Genomic DNA, 27,347 nt, shown 5'->3' with positions numbered 1-27,347 from the left:
CAAAAAGTTAATTTGAAATACTCCCGGATTGGCAGTATACCCAAGAACCTGGCTGAAGCAAAAATATTTTCTGTAGAGTAATGCACTTTAAAAAGACAAACCTCAAAAAGAAAAAAAAAAAATCACACAAATAAAATTCCAAGAAACCTGAGATCACAATAAAAAAGTCACCAAATACAGGCGAAAACAAGCTACCGTGAGTGAAAGTGGCAGAAATGCAAAACTGCAGAACTTGAGCAGCAAAGGTTGTGGAGATTGGAATGATCAGATGCAGAGTACAAAATAAATGTTTAGTAATACAAATAAATTTATTTATGAAAAAAATAGATTCACAGACATAGAAAATAAACTTATGGTTACCAAAGGGGAAAGGGTGGGGTAGGGGGAGAGGGATAAATTAGGAGTTTGGGATGAACAGATACACCTACTATATATAGACAGATAAACAACGAGGATTTACTGTATAGCACAGGGAACTATATTCAATATCTTATAATACCTATAATGGAAAAGAATCTGCAAAAGAATCTATATATATGCACACACATAAATATATATGTATGTATACGTATAACTGAATCACTTTGCTGTACACCTGAAACTAACACAATATTGTAAATCAACTGTAGTTTAATTTTTTAAAAAGTAAATCAATAAATTAAATGGCATGGCATCCCGTTCCTCACATGCTCATGGAAGCAGCTCTCTTGTCCTCTGGCTGGTTTTCCCATTGATTCCATGAAGAAGACAGAGCTGTGTCTAAGAATCGTGCCGTGACGGCTACAAAGCTGTAATAGGTCTGCAGTGAGCAGCTGCAGAGGGAGGGGACATAAGTACACATACAGCTGATTCACTTCATCGTACAGCAGCAGCTAACACAACATGGTAAAGCAATGCTACTCCGATAAATAAATTAATTAAAACAAAAAAGAAGTAACAGTGACCATGTCTATTATATTAGGAAGCTGTGCTCTCTGTCAGGAGCTCGGAGTAGATCATTTAATTTAGCGATTGTAGCCTTCCTAATAGGTAGGGCTGCTGCCAACTATTTCAGAGGAAGAAACCTCAGTTTCAAGAAGCAACGAACTTGCCTGCGGCCACAGAGACTCAGCAGCAGTTTCAGTGTATAACCCCTGGGCTCTCTGATTTCAGACCATGCTTTTGCTGCTACAGTTTCTTTCATGATGACGTCACATGTTACAGAGAGGACTAAGGGTTGAAGGCCATGGCACTGTCACAGAGTGGTTCCACACCCTGAGGCCGAGGGGCGGGAAATCTCTGCTTCCTCTGCGCCCAGCCGACGCCCTCACTCTCCACCACTCTCTGACCCACTGCTTTGTGGCTGGATCTCACTTCTGCCTGACCTGCTGAAACTGTTCTCAGAAAGGACACGAGTGAGGCCACAGTTGCCAAAGCCAATGCCTTTTCTCTGTCCTTTTCATCTCTGATAGTCCCACTGCCCCTAACACTGTGGGCTTCCTTCCTCCTTGGTAGAACAGAGCCACGGAGAGCGCCCAAAACCTCTCAGGAGGCCTCTGCCCGCATCAACGTTATTCTTGTTTCTTCCGCATCACCCACTTGGATCCACGTGGAAGGACAGCCAGAGACCCACCTCTACTGCTGCTGGCCTAACTGATGTGGGGAACCAAGAAACACAGCTCTGGGTCACCCTCATGTGCCCAGATGACTGTGTTAGACCTTCGACTATCAACCCCTGGGGAAAAGAGTTGTCATCAAGTCTCTTCTGCTGAGATCTCTGCTTAGCATCTTTTATGAGTATCCTTGATACTGATATTCAAATCCTTCTGGAATGATCACGAACAGAGGCCGGATGCCCACTGCTACAGGATCACCTAGGGATTTAGAAAACACACGCACACCTTTGCTTGTGCTCACAACCTGGAGATTTGGATTCAGTAGGTCTGGAATGGGGTCCAGAAATGTGAATCCTTAAAAACGCCCTGGGGGCTTGTGGGGCGCAGGGAGGCTTGGGAGCCATCTCACTTGGGCCTGGAAAGCATGTTTAGTTGGATAAACTCACCCTCTCTTATGCCTTTAGTCATCAAGCTGTGAAGAGTGAGTTGTCACTGTGCTGCCAGGAGGTGAAGGCGTGGTTGTCACTCAGCATTATCGTCCTACCTGTGATTAACTGTGGCTCATATAGGGCAGTGTGGCAGGTTAATTGCACAGACCTTTGTGCCTGCTTTCTGTTCACCCTTCGTGAGGAGGAACGTGTGTGAGTGCGAGTGGGGGGTAGGGGGCGGGATGTGGTGTGGGTGGAATGGGACAAGTCTCTCTTCTTACATAGTTGATGGCTAAAAATAGCAATTTCCTACAGTCTCCTATATACCTTCAAAATTGCCTCAGCGAGGTCAAGTATTGGCATGACAGACAGTCTATGGCTCAAGAAGGGCCATGGGTTTTGTTTATAAGGTGATCATTGTTAAGTGAACACTTAGAGGTGTCCGTGTCATGGGAAGTGGTTCAGAGCAGGGCTTTGGAGTCATCAGTGCCTGGGTTTAAATGCCAGCATCCTTCTTTACTTGCTGGGTAACCGTGGACAGACACCGAGCCTCAGCCCCTTCTCAACTGCACGTGTGTCGAATAAAGTCCACACCTCACAAGGGTGGTCGCGAGTCAAGAATACAAGTGCTTACCAAATAGCTTGGTGCCCAGTGAATGCCAAGTTCGTCTTTTCTATGATCATAACCACTATCTTGTCATAATTGTCCTCACCTCGCATTTATAGAGATGAGACCATCAGACTGTAGGAGTTTGTATAAACCGAAAAGACTGCTGACGTCTTCTTTAAAAAACACAGGTAAATCAAAGCAAAGTGCCCCCAGAGGCTTTAAAATTTGTGCTTAGGAGACCCTGTTAATACGTATGCAAGTTAGAACAACTTGAGAGACTGTTCGAATTCATGTCATCTTTCCTGCTTTAGGAAACTTATTTGTGACATCTGTTGAGTCAATAATCAGACAAGTATATCCTAATTCTCAAAGTCACTTTAAATCTATTATCCAAAAAGGATCAGATTGCCATGAATCCCTGAAAACAGCTGGCTTAATTCAGATTGTGAATGCTTTCAGGTGAATGCCGACTTTGAAATGTTCACCTTTATCATCAAAACTGCATGCCCAGACAGCACTCACTTGCCACATCCTTACTGAAAACTCCCACCTCCACAGAAAGAAGCGGGTCCCAACTTCCCCAGAGTCACAGCACGGTCAGGTGTTCTGGTCCAAGACCCCTGCTTGTGAGCAGCGCGCCCCCTGCTGGTGAGTCGGAACACCGCATTCCCCTTTCAGGCCCGAAGATTCTTGGAACTATCATTACTCTCTATTTTCGGGGGAGTGTATGTATTTACATAGTATTAATTTATATAATAAACATATACCAGAAATAACTACTCTGTATATCTTTATCCCTCTGTGTATTTAGAAAGAAATCACTTAAGTGCTAGGATGTAACGGGGCGTCTGGCCGGGGCTGCACTCTCTGTACTAAGTTCCCAACTTCCCGGGCCACGCTCTCAAATTCAGTTTGGAAGAATATACTTGATGATGGCATTAACAGTGGTGATTTCTGTTCTTAGTGCAATGGGTGGTACCAAGCACCACTTGGATCGCCACTTAGACCTTATATAGCCCTGCCCCATGGGACCTCGACTGCTTCGCAGAGAGGAAGGAAAGTAAATAAATAATGTCTATTAGCATATTTTAAGATTGATGGGGAAATGGGACAACATAAATATTAAGATTATTAATAGGACATATATACACTACCAAACGTAAAATAGATAGCTAGTGGGAAGCAGCCGCATAGCACAGGGAGATCAGCTCGGTGCTTTGTGACCACCTAGAGGGGTGGGATAGGGAGGGTGGGAGGGAGGGAGACGCAAGAGGGAAGAGATATGGGAACATATGTATATGTATAACTGATTCACTTTGTTATAAAGCAGAAACTAACACACCATTGTAGAGCAATTATACTCCAATAAAGATGTAAAAAAAAGATTATTAATAGGTATCATTTAATGGGAATTTTAAAGTTCTTTGTGTTCAGCTATTATCACACATTGACAAATGGGAAAAACTGCACTTGAGCAAGGAAGATAAGCTAAGTTGTATCCCGGATGATGGAGATCGCTAGTTCATGGCTTGCTCAGGTCGGTAATGACTAAAATTATCAATGTAGAAAGGATTTTGAATGTGGAAGCATCACTAATGCACAGAGGAAGCCAGAGCAGAGAACAAGCTTGTCCTTTGTGTAAAGTGTAGATACTCTGGTACAAAGCTGACTATTATTCTTTGCTAGAGCTGGCACAGAAATCTCTTCATTCAGCAAATATGTGCTGGACGTCTGTGATGTGCCAGGCACTGTTCTAGGTACTAGGGCTATGTAAACAAAAGAGATGATAAACAAACAACAAACGAAAAAATCCCTGCCTTGTAGCGCCTACAAGTTAGCAGAACAGTGGTTCTTAGCCTGTGGCTTGCATTAGTACCACCTGGAGGCCTTGTTCAAACACAAATTGCTGTAGATCTCCCACCCCCACCCCCACCCCCGCCCCCCCCGAGCTCGCCAACAGCCTCCTCCCAGTTTCTGGATCAGTAGGTCTTGACATGTTCCTGGGCGATGCCCAAGCAGCTGGTCTGTGGACTACCTTGTGAGAAGTAGCAGAACATCCGCATACACTGCAGTCAACACAGATACAAGGAACTGTGTGTGTGTGCTGGAGCGCACGTTGTCTTGAACGTGTACGTCAAATCTCTGCAGCCCGATGTAATCGTGTGGGGTGTGTGTGTGCTGGAATGAGGACGGATGAGGAAAGAACCACCTTGTTTACTGCACACTGTGATTTGTCAGGCTCCACACTAGGCGTAATGCATGCATTGTTCATTAAATCCTTTTGCATTTACAACATCATATTACAGATGAGGAAAGCAAGGCTTGGAGACGTTACATAATTCACTTAATGATGACCACAGTTCATGTACCAGTTAGGGTTCTCTAGAGAGACAGAACCAGTAGGATACATATGTATGTATGAAATATGTGGATTTACTTTAAGGAATTGGCTCATGGGATCGTGGGAACTGGCAAGTTCAAAATCTGTAGGGCAGGCTGGAGACGCAGGTGGAGTGTCTATGTTACAGTCAGGAGGCTGAATCCCTTCTCGTCTGGGAAATCTCAGTGTTTGCTCTTAAGGCCTTCAAGTGATTAGATGAGGCCCACCTACATTACAGGTCATCTCCTTTACTTAAAGTCAGCTAACTGATGGTAGGTGTTGACCACATCTACAGAATACCATCCCAGCAGCACGGAGACTAGTGTTTGACCAAAAAACCATGCAACATAGCTTAACCAAGCTGACACACAACAATCAACCATTACAGCTAGTCACGGCTGAGACTTATTTTCAACACCAGATCAGTCTGACTTCAAAACCGTCCTGCCTGACCACGGATTCCTCATAGGATAGGGATGATCATATAAGAGATGTACACTGAGTTCTGGCTGAAAGAAGTTAAAGGTAAACTTGGAAAGCAACAGCAGTAAATTAAAATGTGCTGACCCTTCATGCATGTGTTCGGCAACTGCTTCATTTGATCAGAGGTGATCAGGGAGAGCAGATGAATTATTTTCCCCACAATTGGTCTACAAGCTCTCCTGTCCTGCGGATGGCAATATATAAATACATATATTCCACCCCCCCATTTAAAATCAATCAGTGAATAAAGGATTCATTGAAGGCAGGATCTAGCTCTTAGTTTTTCAAGTCTGTACTTCACTCAGAGATGCTGCGCCTGTCTTGATTCTCCTGCCCCTGCTGTCAACTGAAAGCAGTGAACACTCCTTTTTCCCCAGGTCACTTCACTTGTGGCCACCATTTCTTAAAAAATATATGATTTCCCCTAAGGATTTAGCGCCATCTGGTGGCTGAGAGGAGCTCTGCAGGTATTTCCCCTCTTCCTGCTCGAGGAGGAAATGCAGGGAATCTCCAGGGCATGTCTTCTTCGGGGGGAGATGAAACAGTCTCCGGTGTGTGTGCGTCTGTGGTGAGTGGGTATCTGTGATGCGTATGGTGAGTGTGTATGTGCGGTGTGTGTGTTTTGTGTGTGATGTACGTATGTGTTGTGTGTGTGGTGCTTATGTGGGGTGGGGTGTGTATGGGGCATGGGTGTGTGTGTTGAGTATACACATGCAGATATACCACATATGTGTGTACGCGATATATGTGTGTTGAATATATTGTGTGGTGTGTGTGTGGGGGGGGGGTATATGTGTGTGGTAACAAGTTTCTGTAAAAATACTTTCCACGTTACGGCGTTGTTCCAACAGCTGCTCCTGAGTCTGGGGCGCAGGGTCTGGACAAGCGGGTTCAGGTGAGGGCTGTGCTTTCAGGCCTCCTCTAGCGAGCCGGCCAGGACCCCTAAACCCGCGTGGATCCAGAGGGCTCGGGGCAGCTCCACGTGAGCTCCCCACGCGGGGAGGCAGCCGAGGCGGGGACTCTGGCCTGGTGTCTGCGAGGAGGGCTGAGCTCCTGCTGGGACCAGGGAGAGATCGTGTCCTTCAGTGTGGACACCAGGCTGCGTGGAACTCCTGGGGCTGGGGAGGCATCTAGAAACCCCCTAGGGAGAGAGGCTGAAGCCCCAGGCAGCGCTGCGGGCAGCCCAGTTTCTCTCTCTCCACTGATGGCCCCGGAGGAGAAGAGAACAACTGCTGGAGAACAGGAGGGGCTGTCGGAGAGACGGAGCCCTGGGTCTGCGTGGTAAAGTTTGATGTGTGAATGAGTGAGTGCGAGTGTGTGTGTGAGAGTGTGTGTGAATGTTTGTGTGTATGTGTGAGTGTGTGTCCACACGCTGAAGTGTGCCTCTGTTTGTTTTTCAATGTTGTCTTTCATTTTCTCTCTCTGGTGCCTGACACTTTTAGCATTCAGCCTTAAAAATACCCAAACCTCAAAGTTGTACCATTCTGTAGTACTTTACAAGGCATAAAATCCTTCACATACATTCTCTTTCCATTGTTTGTAGACCTTGCTGGCCCAGTGTGGCAGGTGAGGAAAAACGCTGTAAGAATTGACAAACTTGCCCGGAAGTGGAGGAGATCATAGCCTGTCCTGAGCAGTAGCCCAGGGCCATTTCTGCTCCCCCGGGGCCAACAGACCAAGTGCTTGGGGAAGGCACTACAGAAGCGCCAGTGTTGTCTTCTGCACCTGTTCTCCTCCTTCCTACTGAATGACAGGCGGACGACGCGCCTGCGTTTCCTGGGCTCTAGCACCGTCACTACGTGTCTGCACGTCTGCCACCCTACACATCCAGGGTCAAGAATCTGAGCGAAGTGCATTGATAAAGCTGCATTACTTAAACCAACAGGCGATTCAGGAGCTACACTCCCAAGTAACTGTGGACCTAGACCTCTGGGGATAATAAATTCCCCCCGTCTCCCGATTCTGGGGCTGCACCTGTGTGAACAGCAGTAAGTGGCCAGGAGATAAGTCTGCAGTGAGTCAGCCAAGCACACCCAGGAATCCAGTCCTCCTGAGCCAGCGCTGCTTTGCTCTCCTTCTCCAGGGCAGGCACGTCCCTCAGCCTCCGGTGGTAGAACCGGGGAGGTTGAGGCAGGGGACCTGGGTGAGGGGCGATCAATTGGAGATGATTAATCGGTGTCTTTATCAGCCAAGACATCCCTCTGAGGTGGTCTACGCATCTATTCCTTTACCCGCCGAGCACCTCTGCTGAGATGTCCAGAGTGAACTCGTCATCTCTCCCCGAGCACCTTGCTTCTGTCCCTGTGTTTCCTCTCCCAGTGAATGGCACTGTTACCCACCCAAGTTCACCCAAGGTGGAAATCTGAGCATTGACATGAACTCATTACTGCTCTCATCCTGTCCTCTAATTCATTGCCAAGGTCTGGATCCTACCTGAGACCCACCACCTCTCCGTATCCCCGCTGCCCTTGTCAGCACCCCGATGAGTCGCTCGTCTTGACTCTGCTGGTGGATCCTTGGCTGCACCGCAGCCCTGCCCCACCTTGGGCACTGGTTTCCCCAGCTGCGGACAACTTTGGCTGCATCTCTGCTGAGATGCTACACGGGACTTTCCCTAAGTCAAAGCACTGCCTCATTCCTTGTGGAGGTGGGGACAACACACACCCAATGACCAGCTGACGTATGGATGGACGGGGGCTAAAGTTCAGCCTCCAGCCCCGCACTCAGGGTGAGACAACTCTCAAGAGCCGCCCCGCCTCTAGCTCCCCTCATCTCCCGTTGTAACGGCATCACTTCAGCTTCTCCCTCCGCTCTGTCCTGCTTCCCTCTCTTCCTAAGGTGTCATTCCTGAGAGCACGCCCACAGACACCCTCTGTCTGCCAGACTCAGAGGCGGTTTCCCTGGGAACGTGACCTATGACAGCTGGTACCAGGAGTGGTCCTAGGACACAGACCATACGATGGGGCAGGGGACAGAGTTGAACACTTGCCAGCTGGCTGCCAGAGAAGAGGCCATTCCCTGTGGGACACGAGCCCTGGAAGCTTTGAGTGGTGTCAGAGCTGCAAAGGGCTGTGCCCTGGGTTGGCTCCAGTGCAAGCAGTCCTGTCTCTGGGGCCATACAAATAGGCAGACCCTATGGTATTCAAGGTGTGTGTGGTGGGAAAAGATGTCGCATGGAGTTTATTGCAAGCCAGTAAGAGAATCACAATGGCAATGTCTAGAGTTCTGAGCGGCGCTGTTTGGAAAAAGCTCCCAGCGTGCTCCTGAGCCCCATGCAGCTGGAGCGTCAGCTGCAATCCTTCACGAGAGGAAGGTGGCACATCCAGGATGAGGACAAAGAAGACAAGGAGATCTGCATAAAAGGCACGTGGATAGAATTGTGAGAGCGGGCATGAGATATGCAACATATTAATGCCCACAGGAGAGCATCTGCCACAGAAAGGGGCCTTCAACTAGTAAGTAGAATGATCCAGCCAGTTGACATCAGCCAGCCACACCAGTGCTTGTCAATGGGCTCCTGAATGGAGCACTCACGGTGGCAAGATGGCAGCTCTGCTCGGATCCTATAGTTTCGGCTTTCACTTGCCAAGTCTGAGGTAGCTACTGCCACTGCCAATGTCCAACGTGTCAGCAACATTAAGTCCCTAGTACAGCACATCCTTCAAGGAGAACGATCTGACTGCGGATGTCAAGTTGATTACATTTTTACCGGAAGAGGTAAAAATTCCATCTTGACAGGAACTGAGTCCTATTCTAGGTATGGGTTTGCCTTTCTTGACAACAGACCCTCAGACAGAACCACCATCTGAAGGCTTATGGGATCTTGTATAACATCACACTGGACTAAGGAAACCCACTTTCTAGCAAAGGGCATGTCACAGAGGGCACGTGACCATAGTGCACACCGGTCCTGTCACATATCATATGACCCAGAAGCCGCTGATCCGACCCAGTGATCGGCCTGCCTTTCAAGATGCAGCTGGAGCTCCTACATCTCCAGCAGTAAGTGGAGATGAGGTGCTATTCTTTCATTTTTTTAAATTTTATTATTTTTTAACATTATTGAGTATAATTGCTTTACAATGGTCTCTTAGTTTCTTCTGTATAACAAAGTGAATCAGCTATATGTATACACATATCCCCATATCCCCTCCCTCTTGTGTCTCCCTCCCACCCTGAGGTGCTATTCTTCAAGACGAGATTTACACTCTAAATAAAAAACCACAGTACGATACCGTGTCTCCAACAGGTAGAATACGATGGCGGGAGTAGGAATGTAAGCCCCACTTATTATTACTCTCAGTGACCCACCTGGGAATCTGTGCTCTACCTGGGCAACTTGGAGCCTTACAGATACAGAGGCTCTGGTTTCCACAGGGAAGATGCTTCTACCAGGGAACACACCAAGAATTCTATTAAACTTCAAGCTACAGCTGCCATTTGGTCACCTTATGTGTTTACCCAGAGACTGGCAGGCAAGGAAAGGAGTCACCTTTCTGGCAGGGATAAGTGACCATTAGGAAAAGGTAGGGCTGCAGCTATGGAATGGAGGGAGGAGGAATACGGTTGGCACCCAGGTGGTTCACTGTGGCATCCCTTGGTGCTCTCCTGCCCAATGTGGATAGCAAATGGCCACGCTCAGTAGTCCTGGCTTTAGAAAGGCAGGTAAGCAGGGGTTTGGACCCATCAGGGATAACCTAGAGGTGCTTGGCTGAGGGTGAGGGCGAAACAGTCACAACCCACAGCCCAACTGCAGGGCTGTGAGCTGTAGTTCAGCCTGCTGACTTCCCTCTTGTAAACCTCCGTGGTCTCTTCCTCATTCTCTCAGAGTGCAAGGGGAGGACTGCAGTGAGTGCTGTGAAACTGGCCAGAGCAACTATTTCCCCGGCCGCGGGGTATGTTGGCAACACACAGCCCTCGGCTAAGTCTCTATCCAGGACCTGCCCTCAGCTGAAGCAAGCGGCTTCCTCCCCCAAGGTCCTGCTCCCTCCTGGGTCGGGGGGGCTCACAGCCAAAGACTGGTCTACGTGAGGGGGTGTAAACTCCTGCCCTCCTGCCCCCCTTGATGCAGAGCAAATCTGAAGGACCACCCTAGCCCCAGAGCTCCTTACAGGACTGGCTGAGGCCCCTGCTGCAGCTGTACTGCAGCTCACCCCCTCCCTTTGCCGTCACCCTGCACAGAGCTAGTCCCCAAAGTGCCCTCCCGCACCTGCACTCAAACCTCAAGGGTCTCAGGGTTGGCTTCCTAAAAACACGACCTCTTACGAGTCCCTCCTGTTTTTCCTATTACAGCTGGTGATCTTTCAAAAACATCAATCTGATGATGTCAATCTCATTAAAATCCTTTAATGCCTTCTCACTGCCCTTAACTCTAACCTCCGTAACCTGACTCATAAGACTTTATTTGCTGAGCGCTGCCTACTATGGCTACTGCCACCAACGCTTATACAACAGTCACACTGAGCTTCCCTCGTTTCTCTGAGTATGCCATTCTCTTTCATCTCTAGAACTCTGCATATCTTGTCCCTCTGCCTAAAGCGCCCTTCGTGCCATCCTTGCCTGGACAGTTCATTTTTTAGGCGTTAGATTTCATTCCTTCCTGTGAACAGTTCTTTAAATCTCTTAGAAGCCTGGATGTCATAGCTTCCTGAGCGTCCCCTTTTGTGGCTGTTGGCACGTAAATATTTTAATTACTTGTTAAGATGTTTTTCTATGTCACTAGATTATAAACCTCATGAGATCAGAGGCTGGTCTATGTTTAATGTTGCATCCAAAATACCGAGTACTGTGCATGGTGCATAGTAGGTACTTTATAAATGTTTACTGAATCTCTATTTTCCTTCTTTTAATTGATTATAAGAAATTCAGACTTAGCAGAAATAAGGTTCAAAGTCATGGAACACAGAGTCTGCAGACACAATTCCACCTATGGATAGATGTTTACATTTTTTTTAAGTTAGTTCTTGACCTTTAAAAATAAGGATATTTAACATAAACACATGGATTTCAAGCTACTCAAACCTTAAAAAACCAGTTGGGGAGATCTGGTGACATGGGTCCCTCATCTCTGCCTGGTAACAACTGACCTGAGTGACGCAGCCGTGTGGCACTGACAAGCTATGCGCACCCTGGCCTGGCACAGACTCCATCGCGGTCCGTGTGTAACTGTTCTTGCAGGCTGGTGCTTTGATGTGCTATTCTGCTGTTGTTCTGTTTGTTGAAATAGGAAAGTTAGACGAAAAGTGCACTGTATCTTTACACTCAAAACATTGAGAGGCCTGTGAGCTTAATCCAGCCTACTCGGCTTGTTTATATTACTAGTCTGGTGCCTGTTAGCATTTAAGTTTGCCACGCTGGGACAGCCAGCATTAACCTGCATGTCTCCCTTTTTCAAAATGCAGAGTGACACCAGTAAGCACTACTGATCTGGTGATGATCAACTCTAGCTCCTGGCAGGTCACTCTCCCTCCTCCTGCCTTGCCTGTCATCTAAATCCACCGCAAAAAGTTGCGACGAGGCTCAACGTGTGATGGTGTATTTGAAGGTGCTTTGTAACCAAGTACTACACAAGGGTAAATTATTATTATCTTTCCCTGGGCAAAATGGTGGCTTTATTCTTCTAATTTAGGAGGCTGAAGGAGGGAACAGTGGTTTATTGTGGGAATCTTATTTTCTCTTATGAATCAAAAGATTACTGACACAGGGACTTCCCTGGTGGCGCGGTGGTTAAGAATCCGCCTGCCAGTGCAGGGAACACGGGTTCGACCCCTGGTCCGGGAAGATTCCACATGCCGAGGAGCAACTAAGTACGCAAGCCACAACTACGGAGCCCACGTGCCATAACTACTGAAGCCTGTTCACCTAGACCAGAGCCCGTGCTCCGCAACAAGAGAAGCCACGGCAGTGAAGAGTAGCCCCCGCTAAGCCCTGGGGGGATAGCCACGGTGAGTGCTTGTGCGTCTGTTACGAATCGCTTCTTTGTTTGCTAGAGTCTTATGGGTCTCATGGACACAAGCCCTGTTGGTTTTCAGAGCTAGCTGTTGTGGGAGCCAGGCCTTCTGGTGGGAATCTTAACAGCTGCGGCCCTAGATGTGAGGTCCAGACCCTTTGCGCCTCTAGGAGAAGTTGAGAGTTGGGGTTCCTGTTTCAAGGTGGCTATCTTCTCCGCTGTCTGGTGTAGAGGAGTCGCTCAGCTAACCTCTGGGTCCCTGTGGCTGTCTAGCGCATAGCCGTACAGGCGTACCTCATTCGATGGTGCTTCCCTTTGTTGCACTTCACAGATACTGTGCTTTTTACAGATGGAAGGTTTATGGCAACTGTGCCTCAGCAAGTCTGTCAGCGCCACCTTCCCAATAGCGCTGGCTCACTTCGTGTCACACTTGTCACACATTTTGTCACACTCGTCACACATTTTGTCACACTTGTCACACATTTTGTCACACTTGTCTCACAATAATTCAAACTTTTCCATCATTAGTGTATCTGTCACGGTGATCTGTGATCAGTGACCTTTGATGTTACTATTGTAACTTTTACGAGGCCCCCATGAACCGCGCCCACGTAAGACTTCCAACTTAAGCGGTAAATGTTGTGTGTGCTCTGACTGCTCCACAGACCGGGCACTCCCCTGTGTCTCTCCCCCTCTCCTTGGGCCTCCTTATTCCCTGAGACACAACAATATTGAAATCAGGCCAATTAATAACCCTACAGTGTCCTCTAAGTGTTCAAATGAAAGGAAGTGTTGTAAGTCTCTCGCTTAAAATCAAAAGCTAGAAGTGATTAAGCTCAGTGAGGAAGGCCGTGTCCGAGGCCGACACAGGCCGAAAGCCAGGCCTCTTGCACCAAACGTTTAGTCAAGCTGTGAACGCAAAGGAAAAGCTCTTGAAGGAAATTTAAAGCGCTACTCCAGCGGACACATGAACGATAAGAAAGTGCGATAGCCTTATTGCTGATATGAAGAAAGTTTGAGTGGTCTGGACAGATCAAATCAGCCACAACATTCCCTTAAACCAAAGCCTAATCCAGAGAAAGGCCCCGACTCTCTTCAGTTCTGTGAAGGCTGAGAGAGGTGAGGAAGCTGCAGAAGAAAAGTGTGAAGCCAGCAGAGGTTGGCTCATGAGGGTTAAGGAAACAAGCCGTCTCCATCACATCAAAGTACAAGGTGAAGTAGCAGGTGCTGATGGAGAAGATCCAGCTGAGATAATTCATGCTACGCTAAACAGCAGGTGAAACAGTCTTACCTCGGAAGAAGATGCCATCTAGGACTTTCAGAGTTAGAAGTCGATGCCCGGCTTCAAAGCGTCAAAGGACAGGCTGACTTTCTTGTTAGGGGCGAATGCACCTGGTGACTTTAAGTTGAATCTAATGCTCGTTTACTGTTCCCCAAATCCTGGGACCCTTAAGAATTGTGCTCGGCCTACTCCGCCTGTGCTCTGTAAACAGAACGACCAAAGCCCGGATGACGGCGCAGCTGTTTACGACACGGTTTACTGAATATTTCAAGCCCATAGTTGAGACCTACTGCTCAGAAAAAAGGTTCCTTTCACGATATTACTGCTCACTGACAATGCACCTGGTCACCCAAGAGCTCTGATGGAGAAGTACAACGAGATTCATGTTGTTTTCATGCCTGCTGACACAACACCCATCTTGCAGTCCATGGATCAGAGTCATTTTGACTTTCAATTCTTATTATTTAAGAAATCCATTTCGTAAGGCTATACCTGCCATAGATAGTGATGCCTCTGATGGATCTTGGCAACGTATATTGAAGACCTCTGGAAAGGATTCACCGTTTCAGATGCCATGAAGAACATTCATGATTCATTGGAAGAGGTCAAAATATCAACATGAACAGGAGTTTGATTCCAACACGCATGGGTGACTTTGAGGGGCTCAAGACTTCAGTGAAGCAAATAACTGCAGATGTGGTGGAAAGAGCGAGAGAACGAGAATTAGAAGTGGAGCCTGAAGATGCGACTGAACTGCTGCATCTCATGATAAGACTTTACGGATAAGAGCTTGCTTCTTATGCATGAGCAAAGGAAGTTGTTTCTTTTCTTCTTCTTGGCCGCGCGGCTTGCAGGATCTTTGTTCCCTGGCTGGCAGTGAAAGCACCGAGGCCTAACCACTGGACCACCAGGGAATTCCCATAAAATTGTTTCTTGAGGTGGAATTTACTCCTGGTGAAGAAGCTGTGAAGATGGTTGAAGTGACAACAAATGATTTAGATTATTACCTAAACTGATTTGATAAAGCAGTGGCAGGATTTGAGAAGATTTAGTCCAATTTTTTTTTTTTTTTTTGCGGTACGCGGGCCTCTCACTGTTGTGGCCTCTCCCGTTGCGGAGCACAGGCTCCGGACGCGCAGGCCCAGCGGCCATGGCTCACGGGCCCAGCCGCTCCGCGGCATGTGGGATCTTCCCGGACCGGGGCACGAACCCGTGTCCCTGCATCGGCAGGAGGACTCTCAACCACTGCGCCACCAGGGAAGCCCCCATGTCACCATCTTGATCTACTCCTCCCCACGCATTCCTGTAGCGTGCTTTCCCAGCCTCACGGTGAGGACGGATGTATGGCGAGGAAAGAGGGAGCTGTCATTCATTCACTAACATTTAATGAGTGTCACTACGTGCTAGGCACTGGGGGTTATAAAGACAAAACAGGTAAAAACCTTGCACTGAGAAAAGTTCAGAATTTTAGTGAAGATATAGGGAAACAACATTTCCATGTGAAGAATGTACAGCAGAGGTATGTGGCGTAGTCTGAGAGCTTGGAGGAGGTAGTGGGGTGGGCAGGCGGCCTCATGGAGGACCTGTCTTACGATCTGGGTCTTGGAGGTCGAGCAGACACCAGGCAGGCAGGGGTGGCACACTCCCGTTAGACACTGCGGATTTATTCATCAGAGAGAGCGGTCACTGTTCCCAAACTACTCTGATCAGGTGCTGCCAATGAGAATAACCTCCTTTGTGGTCCCGGACAACACCATGAAAACTCTGGAGGTCTCTGTTGCCTTCTTGTTGAATCGGAAGAGTCACGTCAACTACTTAGAAGCCCCGAGAGAATGAATCAATTTATGTGGTTTACAAGAGCAAGTGTTTACTTATTAGAAAGCCTCCAGGGGGAATACGTGCAGGAGAACAACCCGGCTCCAGCAAGAAGCAGCAAATGGGGCTGGACTCTCATTAGCCCGTGACGGATTGATCTTCTGTCACTGATTCCCCAAACCCCCAGCAGTTTCAACTGCAGGATTGTTCAATATTTTAAAACCAATTTAAAACCAATTTTTGAGTTTGCTTTTTAAAATAAATGTTGCATTAATCAAAAAATGCATTAAGATTAGGGTCAAGCAGCTTAACTTATGGGAAAATCCTGATTGGGCCCTGGGAGACATGGGCTTGTCTGGCTGGATAATGTCAGAAACCGCTCAGCTTTAGAGCGAGAACGGTGGAGAGTAGCCACAGACGGCTGAAAGGAAAAACCTTACAAACGAATTGAATTGAAAGGAAATTTGCAGAAGGCTAATGCGGGCATTTTGATGTCTTAGCAAAATTCAGACACGAGGATGCACCTGAAGCCTTCCGTTCCAGGAAGGGAGGCTGCGATTAGATTTTTATTGTTAGGTGTGTGGAGTGCCACCCTTTCAGTTAAGTGGGATTGCAGAGGTCATCCATTTGGAGATCACTGCTGTTTGGGAGAAATGTAGGGAACAGAAAATAAACTGGCTCTATGAAAATAAAAACCCTTCATTCTCTTGCCAAACGGAATTGGCTCTTTCAGTCTGATGAAACAGCTTGTTGGGTTCATCCTTCTCCGTGTCCAAGAGTAGCTCTTGTTGAAGTGAGGAAACCGGAGACGTGGTAAACCAGTCCATAGAGGGTATACTGGTTATTCTGTGTTCTTTTCTCTCCTCTGCTCTGTGTGTGGAAGGCTGAATCTGGTGGGCTGTGTCCCTTGGGTCCCTTACGGCTGGCTTTCAGTTGGGTGTGGCCAATGGGAGACGTTTGCAAGAGACCAGAGGGTGAGCGGGAGAAGTCAAGGTGTTGGTCCTCACTCCCCTCCGGCTTTGTCTACTTCTGGCAACGCTGGACTCTCCACGATTACACCTCCTGTCAGAGCTCCTCCATGGTTCCAGCTCTTGAGGTTGGTCCCCGTGTTACGCCATTTCCTCCTCTTGTCCCTTCAGGCCTGGTGCAGTCATGGTTCCCCCATGCTGGACTCCTAGGCCCTCCACATCGATTTTGGTTCTTGCGACCCTTCCCCACCACTGTAGGTCATCCACGACCCCTCAGTTACAGTCTCTTCTGAGGACACTGAATGGATCAGAGACTTAGGAAAAAATGGCAGCAAAACCGCCAAACACTAGTTGCCTTCTGTTCTCAGGCAGTAGTGAACCAGCAGACCTTTCCAGTTTGGTGGGTCCATTCGCTTTGTTTTCAAATAAGAGAACTGTGAGGCTGGTCCAGTTATCTGAGCCCTAGGCCGGAAGGAGGCTCATTTCACAGAGGTCTTGTTGCAGGGCCGTCTCTTCCTGAATTCTCTCTTGGATAACCCTGTCTTGAATTAAAGATTCCTCCTCTGAATTCCTATCATATTGTGTGTGCAAGCCTTGTGGCATCTAATAAAGTAACATAAACTCCATGAGAGCAGGAGCTTAATCCCCAGAGCCTAGAAACAAGCCTAACCCACTACAGGTGTTTAATACTATTGAATGAATGAAACAATGTCTTTTTCTTTATAGATGCCACTGTGGAAAGGGAGTGTTGCCTGCCATTCCAGCAAAGAGCAAATGTTGCCCAAAATCAAGCCACTGGCCACTGCAGCTGCCCGCACGGTAGACCTTGAGGGGAATTCAGGACGCAGAAGATCAGGAAACGTTCTGTGCTCTGGGTACCGGCCCTAGCTGGTTAAGATGCACATCAAAGGAATAATTTCAGAGCCCGGACTCTTGTAGCTTCCCATACATAGAAAAGCACTAAAATCATCAACTCGAGAGGTCTGCTTTGCTTGATTAGCAGTAATCTTTTGATGTTTGACTACCTGTTTTTTTGTTGTTTGTTTTTTTTTTCAGCACAAACTCCTATAAATCCTGGCTCCTCCATTACCTCTTCAGAGCTGAGAGGCTGTCTCCCGGCTAGAGTCCTCAGTAAGGTCCCCAATAAACTTAACTCACAACTTTTAGGTTGTGTGTTTTTCTTCAGTCGACATCACCATCACTTAACAAACATCCACTAAATGTCTGTGCACCAGATACTGTCTTGAGCCTGGGGATGCAGGGATGGACAGAACACAGGGTAGCTGGAGAGAATCTTGCCTCTGTACCTTTGTCCATTCAGTGCCCTCTGCTGGAATGTTCCGTCATCCCTAACCCACTGTTCTCTTGACAAACTCTGACCCACCCTCCATGACTTTCCTAGGGAAACACGTGTACAAAGCTGTATTCACTAAACTGTTTTAGCACATTACGATTGTTATCTATTTTCCTGTGAGTCTCCCCTGTGGCTCCCCTCTGAAGATAAATGTACTTATCTACATTTCTTCAGAGAGTCTAGCAGGATGTCTGGCCAGTAGAAATGCTCGATTTAACACCTGCTGATTGATGGTGTGTGCAGACACAGGCCCCTTGATACTGGTCATCTGTACTCTGTTAGACCCAAACGGTCTACGAGGGATTCCAACTCGCCCAAGAACCGCCAAGAGTCGAGAGCCGCTGCAACACGCAAGAGGTTTATTAGGAGCCAATGCACCGGGGTTCCCTGAACCTCACGCAGGAGGCCGATGGGGAACCCCTAAAAGCGGAATCACATACTTTTTATAGGTTTATTTACTCATAGGGCGGGTATATTCTCACAATGATTGGGTAAATGTGGTGACTTTTGAATTCATTGGCTTAGGAACTTTTGCCCCACCTTCTGGCCGTTACAGTTGTTTGTTCCTTGTGGCGGTTAGGGCGTATACCTGTTACGGGCAACTGGAAAATTACCCGCTGGCTGGAAAGTCCCCGTCAACTGAAAAACTCCCAGAATTGGTTTCGATAGGGAGAAGAATTGGTTTCGATAGGGAGAAGGAGTGGCGCAAGAGGTTGGTTTACGGGAACAAGTGAGGGGGTGGAAAGTCCCTAAAGGCCCCACACTCAAGGCCAGCTCTAACTCTCTTTCTCCCATATTTCTGAGTTTCTTTTCTTTTTTAAATTTGGGCTACCTTAATCATTAACACCAAGGTTGGTTAGTTCCTCCTGAAAGACGAATGAAGGGGATAATTGAGTGGGTCAGGCGCTGGACAGCTTTAGGCTAAGCAACACTCTTCACCTTACTGCTGCTGTGTTCAAGTAAATAGATGCTAGGGGACCCCTTCTTGGAAGGCTTTGTCCAGGTCTACTGTCATATGAACATATGCGTGTAAACTGCTGGATCACACCCATCTCCCACAGTAGCAGCCTTTGTCCTGGCCTAACCCTTCTGGCCCTGAGGCAAGGGGGCGGGTCTCAGGGTCATTATTATTCCTGACATCAGGACCCAGTGAGCTTGCATTTGAGTGCCCAGAGCTACAATAAGTCAACAGGAAGAGCGTGTGCCATAGAAATGCAGTTCAGCCCTAAATCTCTCAATGCTCAGGGTCAGTATTTTAGGAGCAGCTGAGAAGACCTGAATTCACTCATTATGTTTCTTTAGTTACGCTAATACTGAGTAAATACATCCACAGAATACCTTACAGGGATTCACTTCTTTATGCTCTCATTTTAGAGCATTCCGCGATACTTAAAATTCTCAGCTGTGAAATTAAGATGTTCTGGAACTTCTCTATTTATGGGGTTCCTGTCAATAAAATGACTAAAGGGTTTATCTGGGTAGATTTGGTGTTTATACCCTTGTTAACATCTCTATCAGGAGAAAAATAATGAGCAAATTCATCAACTGTGTTGAAGTTTTTACTCCTTTCCCCTAAGGTTTGGTTGATCATAATTAATAAATAAAAGAAAATATATTTGCATTTCCCTAAGCCTGATACAGCATTTCAGAGAGTAAGGCTCAGTAAACATGTTCTTTACCTAATCAAGACTGAAATACAGTTTAGCACAGTCCATGATATTGTAAGCAGCTCTTTGCAGGAAACCCCTTTTCTCGTCAATTTAGCAAAGCTACATTGGAACTAACTTTTAAACTAGGCGCCCCCAAGCTCTGCTCATCTCTGGCCCTAGCACACCTATCAAATCTTCTGATCACACAATACCTTGCCTAACCTGTTGGTTCTTTGCATGGATCAAAGCAGAAATAAAGAATAAGTAACCGATGACCGGATCTCTTCCCTAGCTTCCCTTTCAGTAATCTCTTGAACAAACTCTGTGAACAGACTGTGTGAACGAGATAGCATCCAAAGAAAGATCACAAGAAGTCAACAAGCCTGCATGCAGCGGGGGCGGGGTGGGGGTGGTGGGGGGGCGGGGGGGTGGGGGTGGTGACGACTCTAACCCCCCATCTCAATGATTAGCTGAGATTACTTCCCTTTTTCCCTTTAAAAACTTTCATGGCCAAGCAGACTCTTCAGAGATGGTTTTTTGGGGACACCGAGTCTACCATCTCCCCAGACGGCCGGCTTTCCGATTAAAAGCAATTTTCCTTTCTACCAACAACTGCCTCTTGGGTATTGATTTTCCAGCGGTGAGCAGCTGGACCTGAGCTAGGTAACGATATTGCTAAAAAAGCAATGATATCCTTGCATCGTATAATACTGCAATACTTCTATCACTTCATTCATGGAGATAGTTTTCACCAAAGAGCTTAAACAAAGGCACTTTTCAAAAAAAGTAATGTGAGGCTAGTATTGATTTCCCTGATGGAGAGGTTGTTGAATGGTTTTCTTTCTTTTCTAAAGACTCCTGATCATGCTAAGATAACTTATCCCTAATCCACTTACCTCTCGGGTAAAACTCTCATGGAAGTACCAACACACCACACATGGCCACTGGGAAGTCTACAGCTCGCCGGGAGGAAGGAAGTGGTTCTGGAGGGACTGATGGCGGGGAGTCGAGAGTCCCATCACTTAGTAGCTGTAGGCTACTAAGCTGGCCCTGATGTTTTCAGATTGGAACCTTCGATGGTCTCCAGGAAATAGCTCTCATCCCCATAGCCTGAGCCCTGCTTTGAGGAAAGAAGAGAGTACTCTACCTGAGTAACTGTTCCTGAGGCTTCAAACAGGGCACTGCATTCACCTTCATGGTACGGTTCCTTACAATCCCGGCAAAAGATGAACTGCAGGAGAACACATACAGGTTAGAGAGGGAATTGCTGGTTGCATTTGGTCACAACATGTTTTTCTTTTCCAAGCTCATTCTATCCCTGCCTCTGACTTGGGTGATGGTTTGTGTGCCAAATTACTTTTTTTTTTTTTTTTTTTTTTTTTTGCAGTATGCGGGCCTCTCATTGTTGTGGCCTCTCCCACTGTGGAGCACAGGCTCCGGACGCGCAGGCTCAGCGGCCATGGCTCACGGGCCCAGCCGCTCCGCGGCATGTGGGATCCTCCTGGACCAGGGCACGAACCCGTGTCCCCTGCATTGGCAGGCGGATTCTTAACCACTGTGCCATCAGGGAAGTCCCCAAGACATTTTTTCCCTTCACGTTGTCTCCACCACGGAAACAACTTCCCCTCTGTTCCCACGGTCAATTTCTTGTTTTAACAACTCATCTGAAGATCATTTTAATCTCAGGACATAACAAGCAAGAAAGACAAGTATTTTATAAGGAAAAGGCCTCTTCTACAGCTATGTCACCATCTCTCTTCTCGTCAGCACTTTCAGAGTGTTATAGCTTATTTCTTCTCACAGCAAAGAGAATGAGCCCACGTTTTGTGGGATATAAACTTTCCTTAAAGGTTCATGTTGGTGGGAGAGGGGGTATGTGTCAGGATGTCATTACACAAATCACCAAGACCACCAGGTTTTAATTTCTGACATTTTAATTTTCCCTGAACTGACAGCTAATCCGGTGAACAGTGAATGAATTGGATCCTAGAGTCCTTTCTTAAGGCTTTTTTTTTTTTTTTTTTAATGTATCTGCTCATCTTTGGGTTTGTCTCAGACCTATCACTCTGTTCTTATGTTGAAAAACTGTGAACTGAATGGTTCAATCATTGAGAAGAGCTCACTGTGTGATTTCACCCCACTCCTTTTCATGGAAGCAAGTCTGATCTCTTGGTGTGACAGGGAAAATGTTTCACATCTTATTAGCTCGGGGATGAGATATAAAATCAGTTTCATGGTACAGGAACACTCTGGAGGTTGATCAGTTTGTCAGAATAAATAGAACTTTCCTGACACAAAGACATTAAATTCCCTTTCATACCAGTACTACAAAGAATAGACCATATATATATATATATATATATATATATATATATATATATATAAACAGAAAAGAAAGAGCCTATAAAAATTAAACCCTCACCACTTCAGTATGGCAAAAGGCAAGAGAAAGCTAAAAAAATGTGTTGGTGATAAGTTAGCATTAATGCACTTGCTAATTTGCTCCTATTCAGACAGTGTAACTTAAATTTAGATACATTGTGCCATGGGCTTCCTAGTTAAATAAATCTGTCTCGTACAAAATGAGGAAATATCTAGAAGGTCTGATTTGATCTAAAAAAAGTTCAGGGTTTTTTTTGGGGGGGTTCAGCGTTGGCTTTTTTTTTTTTTTAATAGATCTTTATTGGAGTATAATTGCTTCACCATACTATGTTAGTTTTTGTTGTACACCAAAGTGAATCAGCCATATGCATATACATGTCCCCTTATCCCCTCCCTCTTGAGCCTCCCTTCCACCCTCCCCATCCCACCCCTCTAGGTCATCGCAAAGCGCGGAGCTGATCTCCCTGTGCTACGCTGCTGCTTCCCACTAGCTATCTATTTTACATTCGGAGGACGCGGGGTGGGAGGGGGAAGCTGGGGCAAAGTGAGAGTAGCATCGACATATGTACATGACTGAAAGTTCAGGTTTTTAATTAAGTTATCCAGAACTCAAGACTGTCAACCAGGTGCTTGTACAAATGTTTAGGACTTCAGTTCTCAAACTGTGTACCAAGGAGCCCTGGGGTGGCACAACAAACTCACAGGGGTGGAGTGGGATCTTTTAAATTTTTGAGGAAAAGCACAGTGATACTCAGCATCTGTTGGACACTGTGAATTACTAACTCAAGGCTGTTCATGGTGTTAATGTAGATTGTGCTACCCTCCTTTTGCTGACATCATGTTTTTGCAAAGCGGGATTTTTGGAGGTTACTGTGATAAAAAAGACAGCTGCCAGGTGAGCATCTCTTTGGACCAGGAGATGTAGTTATTTAAGCATGAAATAAAAATATTTTTTTCTTTCAATTGATGTGAACTATTTTTCCAAATGGCTATGAAGTTGCTAAGACATTAATTCTTACTTATGTTATGTGGACCTAATCATTTAATAAACAGAACTGTTATGCGTTTCTTTTGGCCTAGAAGCACCAGGAAAAATTTACCAAGCCACTAGGGGCATGGTGAACAGAGGGAATGTGGGGAAGTCTGGCTTAGGCAGATACAAAACTCCTTGAGATAATGTTTTGGGTCTGTTTGCAAAAACTCCTAGGGGCACAGGTATTTCCAAAAAGCTTGAGGAGAAAACATCTGGCTCCAGTATTTTCATATTCACTCTGACAACCTGCCTGTTTCCTTTCTGGGGCACATGGGTCTGGCTTTAACCAATAATGTAGAAGGCTGCAATCTCCCCAGGGGTTTATTAGTCAGTCATTAACTGTGGGCTCATATTTGCGGAGGCTCTTTTAGGATGCCTTGTGAGTAAATACTAACTGAATGGAAGAGACTACCACACAGTTATATTGTATACTTTTTCTGGATTCTTTTCTTCTTTTTTTTCTTTTTTCTTTTTTTTTTTTGCGGTATGCGGGCCTTTCACCGCTGTGGCCTCTCCCGTTGCGGAGCACAGGCTCCGGACGCGCAGGCTCAGAGGCCATGGCTCACGGGCCCAGCCGCTCCGCGGCATGTGGGATCTTCCTGGACCGGGGCACGAACCCGTGTCCCCTGCATCGACAGGCGGACTCCCAACCACTGCGCCACCAGGGAAGCCCCTGGATTATTTTCTTTTGAGATAGATCTGACAAATGCTAATAATTTTTGCATGTTTTAAAAAAAGAATTTTTAAAGCCTTTTAAAAATCGTAACAGTAATACATACTTATTCTATTGGTTCTGTAAACTCTATCTCCTTATTACATATGATTAAAAAGCAATATCTATGGACTGTATTACCTTAGTGCCTGTGATGTTAATTTTATGTGCCAACTTGGCTAGACTATAGTCTATTCAACCAAACACTAATCTAGGTTTCTCAGTGAAGAGAGACAGTCCTAGATGATCTGGGTGGGATGGATTCAATTAGTTGAAAGGTTTTTAAGAGCAGACCTGAAGCTTCCTCAAGAAGAGAGTTCACCTGTGGACAACAGAGTTCCAGCCTGCCCTTCCTGGCAGCCTGCCCTGTGGATCTGGGACTTGCCTAGGTAGCCCCATAATCCCCATAATCACGTAAGCCAATTCCTTGCAATCAACCTCTCTCTATAGATACAGATATATTAGACATAGAGGTATTTATATATAAATATATACTAGATATCTACTATAGCTATATCTATAGATATCTCTTTATATATCTATAGATCTATGGGGACAGCTAAGCATGCCTAGATAATCTATATTTACATTTATCTCCTACTGGTTCTGTCTCTCTGGTGAAACCTTGGTTGACACAGCTAAGCTCCTACAGAAGTTTTACTAGGTCAGTTTATTTACACTAGGTCAGTTATTCTTTTGCAAAGACAACTTTTGAATTGTCTATGTTATTTGAAAAATTGTAATTTAAATCCCCCCCCTTTTTTTGGCTGTGCTGCGTGGCTTGTGGGATCTTATTTCCCCAACCAGGGATCGAACCCGGGGCCCTGGCAATGAGAGCACGGAGTCCTAACAAGTGGACCGAGAAGGAATTCTCTCCCCCTGTTTGTTTTTAATCCCGAGTACCCACAGGACAGTGCGTCTTAGAAGTCAACACCAGGAACAAGTTAATCACTCCCAACAGTGTTATGGCTTCCCTTTATCTGACAGTGAACCTGGTGATCCAATACATTTTTCTCTTTGGAGCAGCTGCCTGTCTGGTTGGTGCCAAACTTCTCACTTAACTGTAGTGATTAGCTCATCCTAAATGCCTAAGATGAAGTATACAATTTTAAGACAACTATTCAATAAAGAATAAGTTCAACAAGACACTTTTTTTTCTAATAAGTAATAGCCAAACTGTTCTTACCATTCAAGTCATATTTTTGCCTTGTGGTTAATATGTGTTGAGTATTTATTTTGGGTGAATAAAATCTTGGACTTGGACAACATATAAAAGAATAGCATATTGTAATTCACGAAATCATACAGTGACATTTATATTTTAAATACTCAGATACAATTTAGTGTTTAAAAGTAAAGCCTTTGAAGTCGGAGACACCTGGACTCAGAGGCCCTTCTCTACCATTTATTATCTGTGTGACCCTAACATCTCTTTGCTTTAGTTTTCTGCATCTGTAAAGAAGAAATAATAAGATAATTAATATTTAACCCAGTTTCTGGCACCTGGTAAATAGGAGAAATGGTTTTCTCATGGAGTTACAATGTTTTATAAGCAAAAAAATTCTATAGAAAAGTAAGGTGATAGTAAAGCACCTTGTTAATTAAAGCAATTCTCAATATACTAATAATGCTGTTGTTCTGTGAAGGCCTGAGTGAAACTGAGGACCTCGTGGGAAGCGCCAAGCTTGTCACCATAACTGCAGCAGAGAAAGGGATACTGACCTCTCGTTCCTCGTGTACACGCAGAGGTGCCGTCACTGTCACTCCCCTTAGGAAATCCCACACTACTATACAGCTAAATGAACTGCCCGTCACGTTTATCATTCAGTATCATGTCAGTAGACAAGTCATTTGATTGATGTTTGAGTTTGATTTCCCATACGCCCATAATGGAGACATTCAAAAGGATATGCATGTATATTTTCTCTTCGGAAGCATAAAAAGGGATGAAATGAACAGCCTCCAATGCATTCAGAACACGCATTGTTGGCTGTTATCAGTAAAGGTGAGAGCCCGTCGGCAGCTACAAACGATGAGCCTCAAGATAAGGTCTGACCCTCAAAGGTGAATGATCTCTATGTGAAAAGCCCGAAGTTCTTTGTTTTCTATCACGACAGCATCTATTATAAAAGCATTTTATTATGTGCCATTTATTTTTCTGCCACAGCTCTGAAGTTCTGTGTTAAAAGAACAGGAGAGAATCAAATGTCATCTCAGGACCCCTTACTATATTCAAGGGAAACATCAAAACCATGACGCACACATTTGTACTTCTTTGGGACTAGATGAAATATTTTTCTTTTAGGTGTACGACTTTCCAGAAGATGGCAGCAGTGATACATGAGATTCAGCCCCAGTGTGTTAAAAATAGTATATCAAAAGAGGGAGGCTCCCCATGGGGTGACTAGCCACCGGTATATGGAAAACTGGTTCTGACAAGACAGTGCCACAGAACGGAAATGGTGTTAGATTATAACGCGCTAAGACACAAGTTCGAAAGGAAGAAAGTCAGGTTATTTCCTTTCAAGTACACAACATCTTAGAATCACAGAATCTCACGGTGGGAAGCAGTCTTAAACTGTGCCATGCTCTAAACGCAAACAGACTACAACAATCTTTTACATGCAATCTCCAAATGGCTAAAAAGAAATAATTTCAAGGAAGCTGGATAGAGCTCAGTAGCTGAACTCTTGTATTTTTCAAATTCTGTACAAATCATCAAAGATGGCTACACAATGCCATCTATGTTCCCACAAAATACTGTGACCTCTACACTCCCTCCCTACCCCGTCCCCTGAATTATTTTTGTTTTAGGTTTGCTACCATGAAAAGCCCCTTACTCTCCTTGGTTTAATTTCCATTCACGGGAGTTCTTAAAAGAACTCTGAAAATTCCCTTTTCCTACAGCATCATGACCTCAATCAAGTACAAGTATGTATCCATTCAGTCTTTTGGTTGTGCAGAGTCTTAATTTATACACTTACTGTGAGTATGATCTAATGGGAAGCTTTATTACCATGTCTCAGAACCTATTAGAGAAGATGAGCTCATACAAGAGACCATATCTGCGAACCTACTTTCAACAGGGAAGCTTAAATGAAGAGAGGTGCCTAATAAATGCTCTGAACCGTGTGGGTGGTGCGCCTGGTGATGCTACTCCTGGGAATTGCACTGTCCAATGTATAATCATAGACAAAAATATTTGAACTTATTTCCTACTTTAAAATATCTACAGTTTTTTCAAACTTAAAAATGCTTCTTGACCATTTATTTTTCCTTGCTCAAAAACAGCTTTATCGGGCTTCCCTGGTGGCGCAGTGGTTGAGAGTCCGCCTGCCGAGGCAGGGGACACGGGTTCGTGCCCCGGTCTGGGAAGATCCCACATGCCGCGGAGCGGCTGGGCCCGTGAGCCATGGCCGCTGAGCCTGTGCTCCGCAACGGGAGAGGCCACAGCAGTAAGAGGCCCGCGTACTGCAAAACAAACAAACAAACAAACAAAAAAAACAGCTTTATCGGGATACAATTCACATAGTCTGGGTTTTTAAAAATGGTTTATGTATTTTTTGAGTGAATAATACATGCGCACAGCACAAATTCAAAAGGTGCAAAAGGCAAATAGTGAAAAATAAGTCTCCCTTCCTCCTCGGTCAGCTCACAAAGCTTTCCAGGGACAATCACTCTCATCTGCATATATACAAGCTATTTTG

The 27,347-nt window shown here is 45.8% G+C and overlaps 1 protein-coding gene across 2 annotated transcripts in view; it reads right to left on the bottom strand.

Moving 5' to 3' along the window:
* Positions 1-27,347, bottom strand: part of PRKN (parkin RBR E3 ubiquitin protein ligase) — a 1,284,475-nt gene that overhangs the window by 11,744 nt on the left and 1,245,384 nt on the right. For both annotated transcript variants that reach the window (XM_032651607.1, XM_032651608.1), the window contains exon 10: positions 20,661-20,744. In XM_032651607.1, the coding sequence (XP_032507498.1) occupies positions 20,661-20,744 (84 nt within the window). The remainder of the gene's footprint in view (positions 1-20,660; positions 20,745-27,347) is intronic.

The sequence above is a fragment of the Phocoena sinus genome, chromosome 12, assembly GCF_008692025.1.
Source record: "Phocoena sinus isolate mPhoSin1 chromosome 12, mPhoSin1.pri, whole genome shotgun sequence".
NCBI lineage: Eukaryota > Metazoa > Chordata > Mammalia > Artiodactyla > Phocoenidae > Phocoena > Phocoena sinus.
This window is presented reverse-complemented; position numbering and strand designations above follow the sequence as displayed.